Source organism: Cydia amplana, chromosome 4 (genome assembly GCF_948474715.1).
Source record: "Cydia amplana chromosome 4, ilCydAmpl1.1, whole genome shotgun sequence".
In the NCBI taxonomy this organism is placed as follows: Eukaryota; Metazoa; Arthropoda; class Insecta; order Lepidoptera; family Tortricidae; genus Cydia; species Cydia amplana.
The window spans coordinates 3,420,910-3,435,299 of NC_086072.1; the positions used below are offsets into that span (position 1 = coordinate 3,420,910).

The 14,390-nt window shown below is 40.3% G+C and overlaps 1 protein-coding gene across 5 annotated transcripts; it reads left to right on the plus strand.

Moving 5' to 3' along the window:
- The first annotated feature begins 318 nt into the window (after nucleotides 1-318).
- Nucleotides 319-9,539, plus strand: LOC134663080 (calphotin-like). Of its 5 annotated transcripts, none has more exons than XM_063519403.1 (3): nucleotides 319-505; nucleotides 8,712-9,207; nucleotides 9,247-9,539. In XM_063519403.1, the coding sequence occupies exons 1-3, from the start codon at nucleotides 363-365 to the stop codon at nucleotides 9,427-9,429; spliced, it is 822 nt and encodes a 273-aa protein (XP_063375473.1). In that variant the 5' UTR covers nucleotides 319-362; the 3' UTR covers nucleotides 9,430-9,539. The 5 variants fall into 5 exon arrangements, with proteins under 5 accessions (XP_063375473.1, XP_063375474.1, XP_063375475.1 ...); XM_063519404.1 differs by having other exon boundaries at nucleotides 8,712-9,204; XM_063519402.1 differs by having other exon boundaries at nucleotides 320-505; nucleotides 8,712-9,246; nucleotides 9,286-9,539.
- Nucleotides 9,540-14,390: the final 4,851 nt, after the last annotated feature.

Genomic DNA, 14,390 nt, shown 5'->3' on the forward strand with positions numbered 1-14,390 from the left:
TTGGTATAAAAACTGCTAGATCTTTCAGTGAAAGCATAGTTTGAAACAACAAACCAAACAGGTAAGCTTTAAATATTCATTAATATTTATTGAACGGATTATTCGTGTTTTGGGTGATATCAGGAAAATAATTATTGTTATGAAATATTACTTACACCCTCAATTAATTTAATAATATTTGCAATCATTTTAAAAATGAGTATGCTCGCTGCAAAGATCAGTAATTGCATAAATAGTCTTTTGCATTTTGAGTTTGAGTATTTCAGGTATTAGATACAAAATCGTTATGGGATAATTCCGGGATAATCAAAACTTGTTTTCCTACTACTGCTTTATTAAAGCCACTTTTGTTTGCAGCAACCATGAAATTCCTGCTGATCGTCGCTTCCGTCGTCGCCGTGGCCGTCGCTGGCCCGACCCGCGCCATTGTCACCCCTGGCAGTGGCTCCACGCCCATCGTGGATGCTGAATCCCCCATATCTGTTGGACCTGCTCTGATTGAGAGCCCCATCTCTGTTGGACCCGCCTTCGTCGAGGACCCCATCGTTGTTGAGAGCCCCGTCGTCGTCGATACCCCCATCGTTGCTGAGAGCCCCGTCTTCGTCGAGCTCCCCATCGTTGTTGAGAGCCCCGTTGTCGTCGACACCCCCATCGTTGCTGAGAGCCCCGTCTTCGCCGAGCTCCCCATTGTTGTGGACGCTCCCATCGTTGACGCCAGCCCCGCTGCTGTTGCTCCCGTCGAGGCTGAATCCGTCTCCTCTGCCGCCGCTCCCCTGGTTCAGATCATCCTGAACATCAACCAGGTTGCCGCTGCCGTCGTGCCTGAGACCCCCGCTCTCGTGCCCTCTCCCATCGTTGTCGAGGAATCTCCCATCGTCGCCGAGCTTCCCGTCGTGGTCGACACCCCTGTCGTAGCCCCTACGCCCGTCCAGGTCGTCGATACCCCCGTCGTGGCCCCTACACCCGTCCAGGTCGTCGACACCCCCATCGAGGCCCCCATCGTCGTGCCCGCCCCCATCGTGATCGAGCCCACGCCCATCGAGTTGCCGACCCCCGTGCTGCCCGCTCCCGTCGAGGTCGCCCCCGTGATCACCCTTCCCGACATCCTCAACTAAATAAAAAAACCTCACTTTATTTTAACTTTTGTATAAGCTAACCATCCCTTTACCTTTTAAAACAGTGGCAATAAACTGTGATACATGATACACATTCTTAATAAATGAATTATTAAGTGAAACTCTTACTTCGTTTAATTGATCAAATTATAAAATAACCTGAATCGGCATGAGGAAATCTGCATACATCTGCATGCAATGAAGTTCAAAATACACCTTTGAACTTTATTCGTGAAGTCCCCAATCCGCATTGGGCTAGCGTGGGGACTATAGCCCAAGCCCCCTCACGCATGAGAGGAGGCCCGTATCCAGCAGAGGGACGTATATATGCTGAATTATTATTATAGCTACGGTCGTCGTTTGGAAAATTGAATCTTGAGCCTTGCGAGGGTTAAACAAAATTTGCCCCCGAATGAAACACACAATGTTTCACCAGACCAACCTGAAGAAAATATTACCTAACTGTATGTTATCAAACAAAATCAAACCAAATCAAATCCAAAATGAATGTTATTCAATATTTATCATTCGAAATCATTAAATTAAAAGTCAATTCTACCAACATACGAAACATACGAAAACAACTCAAAATTTGCCTCACATGTGAAGAAAATGCAACTTTGCTATTAGTTTTTGAACAATCAAGAGAGCTTTTACGAGTTGGTGTGGTGAAAAAACTCTTATCTACCTTTGAAATTATTATCTTTTGACAATTTAACACCCGACCGACCGATCGACCGACCGACACACACCCCATAATAGGTAGCTCAGTAAAGTACTAGACGACGATATCTTTCATATTATGTTATTAACAAGCTTTTATTAGGTCGACCTGTATGTAACTGACTGTAATGGAACCTTGCAAGTTTTTGATCCACTTCCCGGTTTCCGATTGAGCTGAAATTTTGCATACACATGTAAGTCGGATGACAATGCAATATTATGGTACCATCGAGCTGATCTGACGATGGAGACAGGAGGTGGCCATAAGAACTCTGTGATGAAACAACGCAACCTAAGCCTTGCCTGTCGTAAGAAAAGTACAGTCAGCGATAAAAGCTTGTACCAAAAATGAAATTTTTGACAAAAACTTATTTATAAACACATAAATACGTAAGCAGGGTTATTACTACTTATTAGCAAGGAAATGAGCAAAACAAAAACATAAGGAATAAAGTACAAAATATCAAACTGACATGACATATTATTAATATACTTAGGTAGAAAAGAAATTGCTCAGTAAATCCCTTTTATTTATGCGCGTTGTTCTTTTTGCATCAAGCATTACCTATAGTTGCACAGAAATAGCATATAATAATAAGGAACTGTTGGGAAGTATCGACCCCACGTACCCGAGTGCACCTTGGGAGTTCTGTCAGCCGAAGGTGGGTGGGACAGGATTCTCTGCCTCTGGATTGCCTTGGCCGGTCGTCCAGTGGAGTCGCGAGAGCTGCGTTCTCGAGGTAAGTAGATGTGTAAACGTAAGTGGCGAGTTGCCTAGGTATATAATGTTTAAAAGACTGCCGGTTCGAGCACCATCTTGATAATTAGCCTGGTGATTAATTCTTTTGTTTTTTGCTTATTAATATTGTTTATAGTTTAATATCGATTGCTTATTATACAGAAAAATTAATGTGGTTTTGTGCAGTGAATGAAGAATTAATCTTGAAGCGCGTTTAACCACCATTTTGGAGTCAATGGCCGGTAGTCCACGTGCTACTTGTAAAGGCCAGTTGTCGCTTAGAGCTAATAAAATCACCGTACACTGTCTTGTACTAAGCGTACAATTTTAGTCGTATTACCTTGCTCGTAATACCTTGTTACTGGCGAAATGGTCTCACTGGACTGAAGCCATAATTTAATAAAAATGAATGAGTAGGTCTGTTTAAAGTCCAGTAACACCTCAACCCCTTACCACAGATTATATAATAGTTCTTCCTTACACATACACCTTTGAATTTCTTCGCTGATGTATGAAGGTTTCCTCGCGATGTTTTCCTTCACCGAAAAGCTAGTGGTAAATATCAAATGATATTCCGTTCCGAAAACTTATTAGTACCTACGATTCAGGATTTGAACCCGCGACCTCCGGATTTAAAGTCAGACGTCATACCTAATCACTCGGTTACCACCGACTAAGAAAGAGCATATTTTAGCGTAAAATAATATATTATTGTGTAGGTATGTCATGCACGATGTAATAAAATAGGTAGGTGCATCTTTCCAAAACCAGCTACAATTAAATATTTGCCAAATAAATATTGAACATAACCCAACTACTACTATAGCCCAAGGCCTCTCGCGCATGAGAGGAGGCCTAGCTGTGCCCAGCCCCTGTTCTCGGACACTGGATGGTCATTTCGTGCGAGTCTGTCCGTCCGTCTGTCTGTCACATTGCTAAATATCTCGATAACTATTGAAGTAATCGATTTATCGGAATAGGTATGGAAAACGCTAACCCAAAAACATTGGAAATGTAATTTTGTCATTTTATTTTAATTAATTATGGAAAATGCCCAATATAAAGAGAGGGCAAAATTTCAGTCTAGTTACTAGGCTCATCTACTCGAAGGTTAGCTAGAAGAGATCCCTTACAGGGATAAGTTCGCCTTTGTACCTTTATTTCTGTAAATATTATGTAAGTAAACCTGTGTTGTGTGCAATAAAGTGATTACTACTACTACTAGGTCAAGTGGGATATCATTTGAAAGAGCTTGAATTGAACATTACAAAACAATTTTTTATTTTTTTCATAGTGAAAAAAATTTACTTATGAAGGAAAATGTCAAAAAAATACCATGCCCCCTCCCCCTCCTATCTCCGAAGTTTACCAACGAAAATAGTGAAATTTTTAGATTATAATAACCTTATCATAAATATTACAGGAAAAATATAATCATACCTCTTTCTTCAAAACTTTTTTTTAATTACCTAAAAACATTTTCTAATTCTAATTGTAATTTAAGCCCCTTTCAACCTATTTATTATACTTGAAATATCTATGAAATTACACTAAAAACACCTGATTTCAAATACAATAAAAATTGTTCACACCGGTTCACATGATACAGAATTAACCCTGAAAAACCAACATACATACATATCGCGCAAATTAGTTAGCCAATTTGCCGACAGTTGGTGCTGTACACAATCAAGCTTAGTATAGGTACTTCTGGTCAAAAGTCTTTCGTGATTATAGTTACATGAGAAATTTAAAATTTGTACGGGACTCTCGGTGCGCGAGTTAAACGAACTCGCACTTGATCGATTTTTTTCTCTTGACTTTCAAGTTATAGTTATACCTAGTCTAAATATTGGCATATTTTGTGATCTTTCTAAAGCATTTGATTGTGTGGATCATGGAACGCTCATTTTGAAATTAGAACACAATGGTCTGTCAGAAAATGCCCTAAACTTTATGTCTTCTTACCTTAGCAATAGAACACAAACAGTTGTTGTAAACAAAAGCCAATCTAGCGGAGCTGTAGTCCAATTAGGAGTGCCGCAAGGTTCTATTTTGGGTCCATTCCTGTTTTTGGTTTATATAAATGATTTGCCATGTATAGTAGAAAATCTTTGTGAAATAGTTCTTTTTGCTGATGACACATCATTACTTTTTAAGGTTGATCGGAAATCTACCGATTACAGTGTAATTAACAGCACACTCGTTAATGCACTTAACTGGTTTACTATGAACAATTTGATTCTTAATGCTAAGAAAACCAAATGTATTAGATTTTCTTTGCCGAATGTTAAACCAGTCGATACTAAAATACTTTTGAATAATGAATGCTTAGAGATGGTAGATAAAGCTCTGTTTCTTGGTTTAACATTGGACAAAAATCTACAATGGAGTCCTCATATCGGAACACTAGCTAAAAAATTAAGTTCGGCCGCTTACGCCGTGAGGAGAATTAAACAATTGAGTAATGTTGAAACAGCTCGCCTTGTTTATTATAGTTATTTTCATAGTGTAATGTCATATGGTATTCTGGTTTGGGGCAAAGCAGCTGACATACAGACTATATTTGTCTTACAAAAGAGAGCCATTCGTTCTATATATAACTTAAGAGCGCGTGAATCATTAAGAGAACTTTTCAAAGAAATTAATATTTTAACTGTAGCTTCCCAATACATATATCATAGTATTATTTATGTTATTAAGAATCTAGACTCCTTCACTAAGAATTCTGATGTCCATAACTTTAACACTAGAAATAGAAATAAGCTTGCTATCAGAAAGTTTCGTGTCCGTAAAGTACAAAAGTCATTCGTTGGGCAATGCATTCATTTTTATAACAAGTTGCCTGAGGATGCTTTAAGATTACCCTTTCCAGCTCTTAAGAATTACTTAAAAAAGTCATTGATGTTAAAAGCTTATTACAGAGTCGAGGACTACTTGACAGACAAACATGCATGGTCCAAACCAGAAACTAATAAAAAGTAGTAGCAATTAAAAACATTGTATTATGTATAGAGTTATAGGTGACACAGCTCAGGTAAGCAAGAAAACACATCAAATATTATATGTTGGTAATTCATAATAATCAATCAGATTTATATAATATGTTTTCCCATTTCTTTTAATAACTTTATTTTCTTTTCCTTTTGTAAGAATTTGATATGTTTTCTGAAAGAGCTACGAATTTGTATGATTCCATGTACATATGTATATTTTCTAAATCAAATTTCTATTACACCTTATGTGTATAATTGCATGAATTCTATAGTAATTTAAATTGTATTATTTCCCTTATTTTCTCGTAATGCATGTTAATTATAAGATGTAATTATTTTTGAAAAGATGTGTCCCGCCGAGTTTGTTGCCGGTCCCATATTGGGATACCCTCCTCCAATTGAGGGGGGATTTAAAACTTCTCGGGGCAGAGGTGTAGGGTTGGAGCCGGTCTACCTAGCTTTATTTGACGTTCATAAGCGCATTTTAATTATGCCTACTTGAATAAACTATCTTTTATCTTTATCTTTATTAGACAAGCTACTAGTAAGTTTTCTTTCAAGCGGATGTTACGTAAGCATTTGCTAAAGCAAGAGTTCGAATAATATCCGTCATTATTATATTTATAGTATGTATTTTATAAATATGTGGTAGTTTATATATATTTGATTTATTTATGTAATTTATAAGTATAGTTTGCTTTTTTTTTACTCACTCAATATATTTTCTCTCTCTGCACCAATTGAAGGTATCTCTCTTTGGCCCTATGGTTGACTGGTAGAGAATGCCATTTGGCATTAAGTCCGCCATTTGTACATTGTTGTATATATTTTGTGCAATAAAGTTTAAATAAATAATAAATAAATATAATATTGCTGTCTTTGCTGCATTAAAATGTTCGATTCGTCACTCATCAAGGACAACGACATCGTCTTCGTCAACGCTGCAGCAAAAAAGCTGCAAGAGTGATAAAAAAAACACGTCTAATTCACTCTCCCTGTTCAAAGTGACTTGATCCCTAAGTGTAAGGCCTGAGTAGACGCTCGAGTTGGGCGTGCAGCGGGGCGGGGCGTGCGGCGTGCATGTTAAACAAATGCAAGCGTATAGGAGCGGCCTTAGTGCACGCTGCTCAAATTACTTGTGAGCCCGACGCCACGCTGCACGCCCCGCCGAACGCTCCGCTTCGAGCGTCCACTCAGGCCTTACACTAAGTATTTAATTGTTTTACATTTTTAACATGGCGGAATTTTGCTTAACGGAAAAGTTGTGTCTTTTATCTTTATTTTATTATACAGTTAATGTGAGTTGGTTTGAAAAAGTTACTGTTGTACAGTCAGCTGCAGAAAGAGGTGACCCCCAAAGCATAAAAATTTGTTTGCAAGGTTCGCCTCTCTCTGTAGCTGACTGTACATGCTCAACCAAATCGACTTGTTGTATGGCAGTCAAATCTAAGCGTGTTAAGGATGACACGCTTGACCGGGCCGGGCCCGGACCAAGGCGTACGACATGTAATTTTATGTTTTTTTTATACCACATCGGTGGCAAACAAGCATACGGGCCGCCTGATGGTAAGCAGTCACCGTATCCTATGGACGCCTGCAACTCCAGAGGTGTTACATGCGCGTTGCCGACCTTTTTGGCTGACCGGTGATCACGTGGTGCTTTCCATGGAAAACGAAGCGCCGAAAGCTCGGCCCGGCCCCGGCCCGGTCTAGCGGAAGTCATCCTTAAGTTTGATAAGGATTACAGACTTTTCGTAGAACTAATGGCTGCTGACGAAAAATGGTTTAATAAAGTGGGTTTATAGAAGTATTTTTTTTTTATTTATTGTTAAAATGTGACACTGAGTTTTTTACTACTTTTTGTCACAGAATAAGTAATAGTATTATCATACAGAACGGACACGCACCGCCCCGGCCCGACTCGGATTACCTCGCCCCGCGACTGGCCGCGACATGAATGTGTGCGTAAGTCGCTCTACTGAGAGCATGCCAGATGTCCGTCAGATACACAATGACGCGTGTACAGACGTGCCGCGCACACATATAAACGCAAATCATTTTTGATGTATGGCGTGTCCGCCCTGTGTTTATGTTAAGGATATTTTTTCACAATCCAGCCGCGTGCTCACGCCTAAAGTGTCATTCAATAGAACTTGCTAACTATGTAAACAAACCGCCATACTAAAATTGACACTAAATGTCAATTTACTAGTAACTTTTGTTTACATAGTTAGCAAGTTCTATTGAATGACACTTTAACAACAATCCCGAGGTAAACAAGTCAAAGAAAGACGCGATCTAAATTTTAAAATATGTAGTTATAAATAATTACGTTTCGAAGAGTATAAAACAAGCTTTCAAAACATTGCTATATTTTTAAATTAAAAGCTGTACAATATACCTATTAGTAATATGCTATTCATTATCAGTCAACACCTTTGTGACATAACTTACGGACCGACCAAGTACGAATAATACTATTCTTCAAACGTTCCTTCATTCCTTATTAATCTTTGGATTAGAAAAAGATAGCAGCTGATTATTTTTACAATTCGCCATAGTTAATCTTTCACCTCAAAACGAACCATTTACGACTGGATTAAAGTATATTAAGATTACCTACCGATTAACATGATATACAGTATTTATACTGTCATACGAAGATAAACAATTGGTATAAAAACTCAAGATTTTTGAGGAAAAGCATAGTTTGAAACATCAAACCAAACAGGTAAGTTTCAAATACAACTTATTATTTATTCAATTAATTATTCATGTTTCATAATCTCCTGCCATCCACGTGATATCAGCAAAATACTGTACTGAAATTGTAACACTTGCAATTAATTCGTTAATTTTAGCAATCAAAATGATTGAGCTCGTTGCTTTATAAGGATTAGTACCTATTATACAAATCTAAATATTGTTAACCTCTAAAAGCATCGTTCTTCCTAAAACACAATTAAAACATTACGGTGTAATTGAAATTGGTTACTAGTACCTAAAGACACTTTTGTTCGCAGCAACCATGAAATTCCTGCTGATCGTCGCTTCCGTCATCGCCGTGGCCGTCGCTGGGCCGACCCGCGCCATTGTTACCCCCGGCGGTGGCTCCGCGCCCATCGTGGATGCAGAATCCCCCATCTCTGTCGGACCTGCCCTAATTGAGAGCCCCATCTCTGTTGGACCCGCCTTCGTTGAGCACCCCATCGTTGTTGAGAGCCCCGTTGTCGTCGACACCCCCATCGTTGCTGAGAGCCCCGTCTTCGCCGAGCTCCCCATCGTTGTTGAGAGCCCCGTCGTCGTCGTCGACACCCCCATCGTTGCTGAGAGCCCCGTCTTGGCCGAGCTCCCCATCGTTGTTGAGAGCCCCGTTGTCGTCGACACCCCCATCGTTGCTGAGAGCCCCGTCTTCGCCGAGCTCCCCATTGTTGTCGACGCTCCCATCGTTGACGCCAGCCCCGCTGCTGTTGCTCCCGTCGAGGCTGAGTCCGTCTCCTCTGCCGCCGCTCCCCTGGTTCAGATCATCCTGAACATCAACCAGGTTGCCGCTGCCGTCGTGCCCGAGACCCCCGCTCTCGTGCCCTCTCCCATCGTCGTCGAGGAGTCTCCCATCGTTGCCGAGCTCCCCGTCGTGGTCGACACCCCTGTCCTGGCCCCTACACCCGTCCAGGTCGTCGATACCCCCGTCGTGGCCCCTACACCCGTCCAGGTCGTCGACACCCCCATCGAGGCCCCCATCGTCGTGCCCGCCCCCATCGTGATCGAGCCCACACCCATCGAGCTCCCCACCCCGGTGCTGCCCGCTCCCGTCGAGGTCGCCCCCGTGATCACTCTCCCCGACATCCTGAACTAAGTACAGCAGAGTTGTTGTTTAGGTAAAGAAGTGTTAGATCCTTTTACCTTGCCGCAGTGGCTATAAACTGTGCCGAGTGATACTAATGTAAATAAACACTTTATTTTGTATTTCCTTGTTTTAAATACTTCGAACCCTTTTATATAACATCATACCCACACATAGAATCCCTATAAATTGTCTGTTTCACGTAGTATAGTCTTGCCATTATCTTTACTATTTGGCATGTCATTGATGCAGCATGATTACAATAACATCCCTTTAAAAAAAAAAAATTGTGGAAAACGGTACTTTACGCCGGAATTTTTATCACAGGCAAAGGTCTTTGGCCAGCAATGGGACAAAACCGCACGATAAAAAGCCCACACAAAGCGCTACAGTCCATATTGCTTGTTTTATGGCCTCGACTCAGAGGGATGCTGATTAAACATACGCTCCGCCGATTCTGCAACATGTGGGTTGGTGCAATCCAAAGAAGGCTATTTATTTTTTATTTTAAATCCCATAAAAACAAACAAAAGTCAGATAAGATCAAATGTAGCTAATTCCGTCATAGGGTATAGATAGATACATAGATAGATTCATTTATTGGTACTGATCATACACTGTAAACATGGGTTCATATTTACAATGGGATTCAAGTGCATTACAATTAATGATTTCATGGTAGGTATATAAAACTTCAATTAAATATCAATTCAAAAAATAATACAATAGCAAATTAAGTCCGTACATACAATAAATTAAAATTGAAAACATTAATAATTAATTAAAAACAATAAATTAATAATGATGTCAGTGTCAGTTATGTGTTTTTTTATATTAACGTCCATAGCGTTTTTCTCGAACAACGAACAAAATTTATAAATTCTTCGACAAAGCAGCGATTCCTTTTAGTTTCACCAATCAAAAGCAAATGGTTTTTTTTCCTACGATTGAATATCAAAGAAATACTTATAAGTTCTTGAACGGAATAGGCCCTATGACGGAATTATCGACATTGACCTTAATCTAGACTATTTTTTGACTACGTGTTACTTAAAATAAAATTAGTCTGAAGAAATTTTATGTTTCGGCTTACAGATTTACCGGTATCAGATAAAACAACTTCGCTCACTCCTCCATGAGTGCAAGACTGAACGTCTCATAATCTAATATTAGCTGAAAAATATCCTCTACTCTAGACCTACGTCTAAGATGTTTCTCTCAAGGATAGGAAAGACGTATATCCATATCCATAATTCCATACTAATATTATAAATGCGAAAGTGTGTCTGTCTCTCTGTTACCTCTTCACGCTTAAACCGCTGAACCGATTTAGTTGAAATTTAGTATACAGACACTTTGAGTTCCGGGAAAGGACATAGGATACTTTTTATCCCAGAACCCGCCCCTCAAGGGGGTGAAAAGGGGGGTGGAAATTTATATGGGGAATCAATAACCGCTGAACCGATTTAGATGAAACTTGGTATGCGGATAGTTGAGCTGTTGGGAAGGATGTAGAATAGTTTTTATTCCCGAAATCATCCCTTAAGGGTGTAAAATTTAGTGGTGGACCAATTTGGGGATAAAAATAAGGATGAGTAAAAACAGATTTGTTTGAGAAGTAAGGTACCCAAATTACTTATTCCACGCAGACGAAGTCGCGGGCAAAAACTAGTATTATACAACCTTAACTAATTTAACTATACTAAAAAGATTCTTGACCCGAAAGTTTGTCGCTTGCACCACTCCACCTAAAGTGCAGAAGGCCGGTGCAGTCCGCAGTAATTGTAGGGAATAATCAGGCCTTTGCACTCGCCGCCGTGCTAGACCGGCTTTCAATTCAAACATCGTTACTTGTTAGTTTGGTATTCCACCTGTCCAATTTCTTGGTCCAATGTGTATTTGCGTCTCACATTTTGCTTAATGAGAGAGTGAGACGCAATGCACATCGGACAAACAAATTGGTCAGGTGGAATACCACCCTTGGGATCATGTGCACCGTGCAAACATGTGGACTTAGGTTAAACGTGCAAATAATAAACTGCTACTAGTCTAATTTGTCTGCTTTATGAGTAGTCTAACTAGAAGTGTAATTTGCAAAACGGTTTGTAAGGGCTTCTTGTCGGTCCCATATTGGGATACACTCCTCCAATTGTGGGGGGATTTAAATCTTCTCGAGGCAGAGGTGTAGGGTTGGAGCCGGTGTAGCTTTATTTGACGTTCATAAGCGCATTGTAATATGTCTACTTGAATAATAAACTATCTAACCCTGACAAGATTCTATTTGATTCTGAGATAGGGTCGAAGCTATAACAGGGGGGTGTCACTCCGCAGTTTAGGTACATTTGGCCGGCGCGCCCATCGGACAGGCGTATGGCAGTGGGCTGCCGCTCGGCGTGCACGATAGTCGTGTCACGTGGCGCTCGCGCAAAATTGAAAATACACAATGGCTTCGAAACTTACTTCCGTGAGAATCAGACATACTATCTCCGGATAAAAAATGTATGTTTACATAATCAACGTTTGTAATTCCTACATATTTATCTTAAAAATAATAAATCGGTGGGTATAAAGTCTATTTTTTTATTCGGTAGACTAAAATGACATTTCATAGTATGAACATCATGTGTCATTTCATACTATGAAATGTCATTTTAGTCTACCGAATTAAAAACTTGTCAAGTGATAACCCCGTGCCGACACTCACAGCTCGGTCATAAAACTGCGGCGCGCAAAGGAGATTCACGGTTCGTGCGCGGTTATAAGTTTCAATTTTGCTTGCAGGCAGCGATATAGGTGTAATTTTATACCTAAATCTGACTTTTGTGAAGGAGTGAATTTTCTGTACGGTAGTACTATTAGTTATTCTGTGGCTATAATACGTATTTTTGCTAATCCTTATTTTCAATGAACCGTTGATATAGGGGTGTCTCAACTATTATTGATTAACGTATTCAATTGTTCAACGTATTCTCGCTCAACAAATTCAAAATTTGTTGCACGCGGTTGTACGCGGGCGCCCCGGGCCCGTTCTAGCGTGAGTCATCCTTTATATAACCACCTGGTTTATTCGATCATAAATTGTATCAAGATCATAAGACCATTGCGTTATTCCGTACGAGTTAATAAGCTAAACTACTAAACTAAAACTAAAAACTAATTTCATACTTATCTCTAGCGCTTTCCATGCGGTCATGAGCTGTCAACCCTAACCCTCGATCAGTTAACAAGATAAACGGGCTCAGACCGGGGCACAATATTAACCCGGAGGTCAAATAAAAACGAGGGTAATTTACTTTTCCAAACTCGCTTGTCAATATTGGCTCGAAATGGTCTACATAGATAACCAGTTATCAATCAAACATGGTTCACTGGGTGGAACAAAGGGAAATTATCGGCGATCAATGTTTTTTAAAGGTTTCCAACGGTTTAAAAGGTAGTGCGGTTATTTTACGTAAGTTAACGTTTCATAAACTGGATATTTAGACGAATCGGTACGAGATGAAAAATCCATTGGTATACATAAAATAAATTAAATATAGTTGACCAAAATAAGATGAAAAATAAAAACAACGTACCTAGGTGCTTACTAACGCTACGTAATGTTTACAGAACACACTTCCCTAGAAATTTAATTTTATACTCAAATTAAAATGGCCTGTAAAATAACATGGGGTGATGTTTATGAAAACAGGAAATTTTGGCTTGAAAAACAAATCTCGGTAAAATAAAAAAATTATGCGCAAAGCTTTAAGGATGACTCACGTTAGACCGGGCCGTGTCTGGGCCGGAGCTCCCGGCGCTTACTTTTCTATTACAGATGACAGGTGATCACGTGATGCTTTCCATAGAAAATGAAGCGCTGGAAGCTCCGGCCCGGACACGGCCCGGTCTAACGTGAGTGACCATTTATTCGACCTAAGGAGCAAGAAGGCCTGCTATATAGATTATGGAGTATGTTCCAACAGTTTAATAATGAATCGTGAAGTGTACCAGCTCACCTTGCGCTAAAAGGCCGCATCCGCTATGCAGAGGGGTCAATATTCCGTGCTCTCGGCAACGCTCTTAAGGTACTCTTGGTTTTTGCCGGGAGATAGTGCTAAAAATATCATCATCAATATCATTTTATTCAGCAAATTTCGTTAATAAAAGTCCTTAAAAAATTACTTTAAAATATCTAAATTAATTAATAGACTACAAATAAACTAATCAAATAGACATCCGCGAGCTGCACCGGGTGCAAATGTGCCCATCACACTGGCCGCGTTGCCACGTTGGATAGCGATGGCCAACCTTTGCACCAGGCACGAACCCGCGCGAGTATCAGAGGTCTTCTCCCTAATCCGATGCCCCACCTCCCTAATGTATTAAAAATAGACCGATGATGAAAACTACCCATGTACCTAGGCCATAATATACTTATTCTCGGAGTCTTTGTTTCGGAGAGCCTAGATGTCCATTTTGAAGCATAATGCGCGAGTACGCGACGGAAATCGTAAAATTAGCTCAATGTCCAAACCCTTTTGACAAAAACATAAATAATGACGCTAATCCATTCACCTCCCGGTCCACTATCGGAATGGAATAACTCAACAGGCACTCCATTATTCGATGAACGAGGTCCGCCGCTAAATCCAATTCCGTACATTTTACAATGGATTTACATTGCAGTCTTGCCGATTAAATGTATCGCATTGCGGTGTGGATAGAGATTACTAACGTTCCGATTTCGAATTGAAAACTGTTCGCACGTGAGCTCTTTTATTGTATGTATTAGGTACGTTACCTACACGCTTCAAGTATTCGTGTAAGTGTAAGGCCTGAATGGACACTCGAAGCGGCGCGTTCGGCGGGGCGTGCAGCGTGGCGTCGGGCTCACAAGTGATTTGAGCAGCGGGCACTAAGGCCGCTCCTAAGATACGCTTGCATTTGTTTAACATGCACGCCGCACGCCCCGCCCCGCAGCACGCCCAACT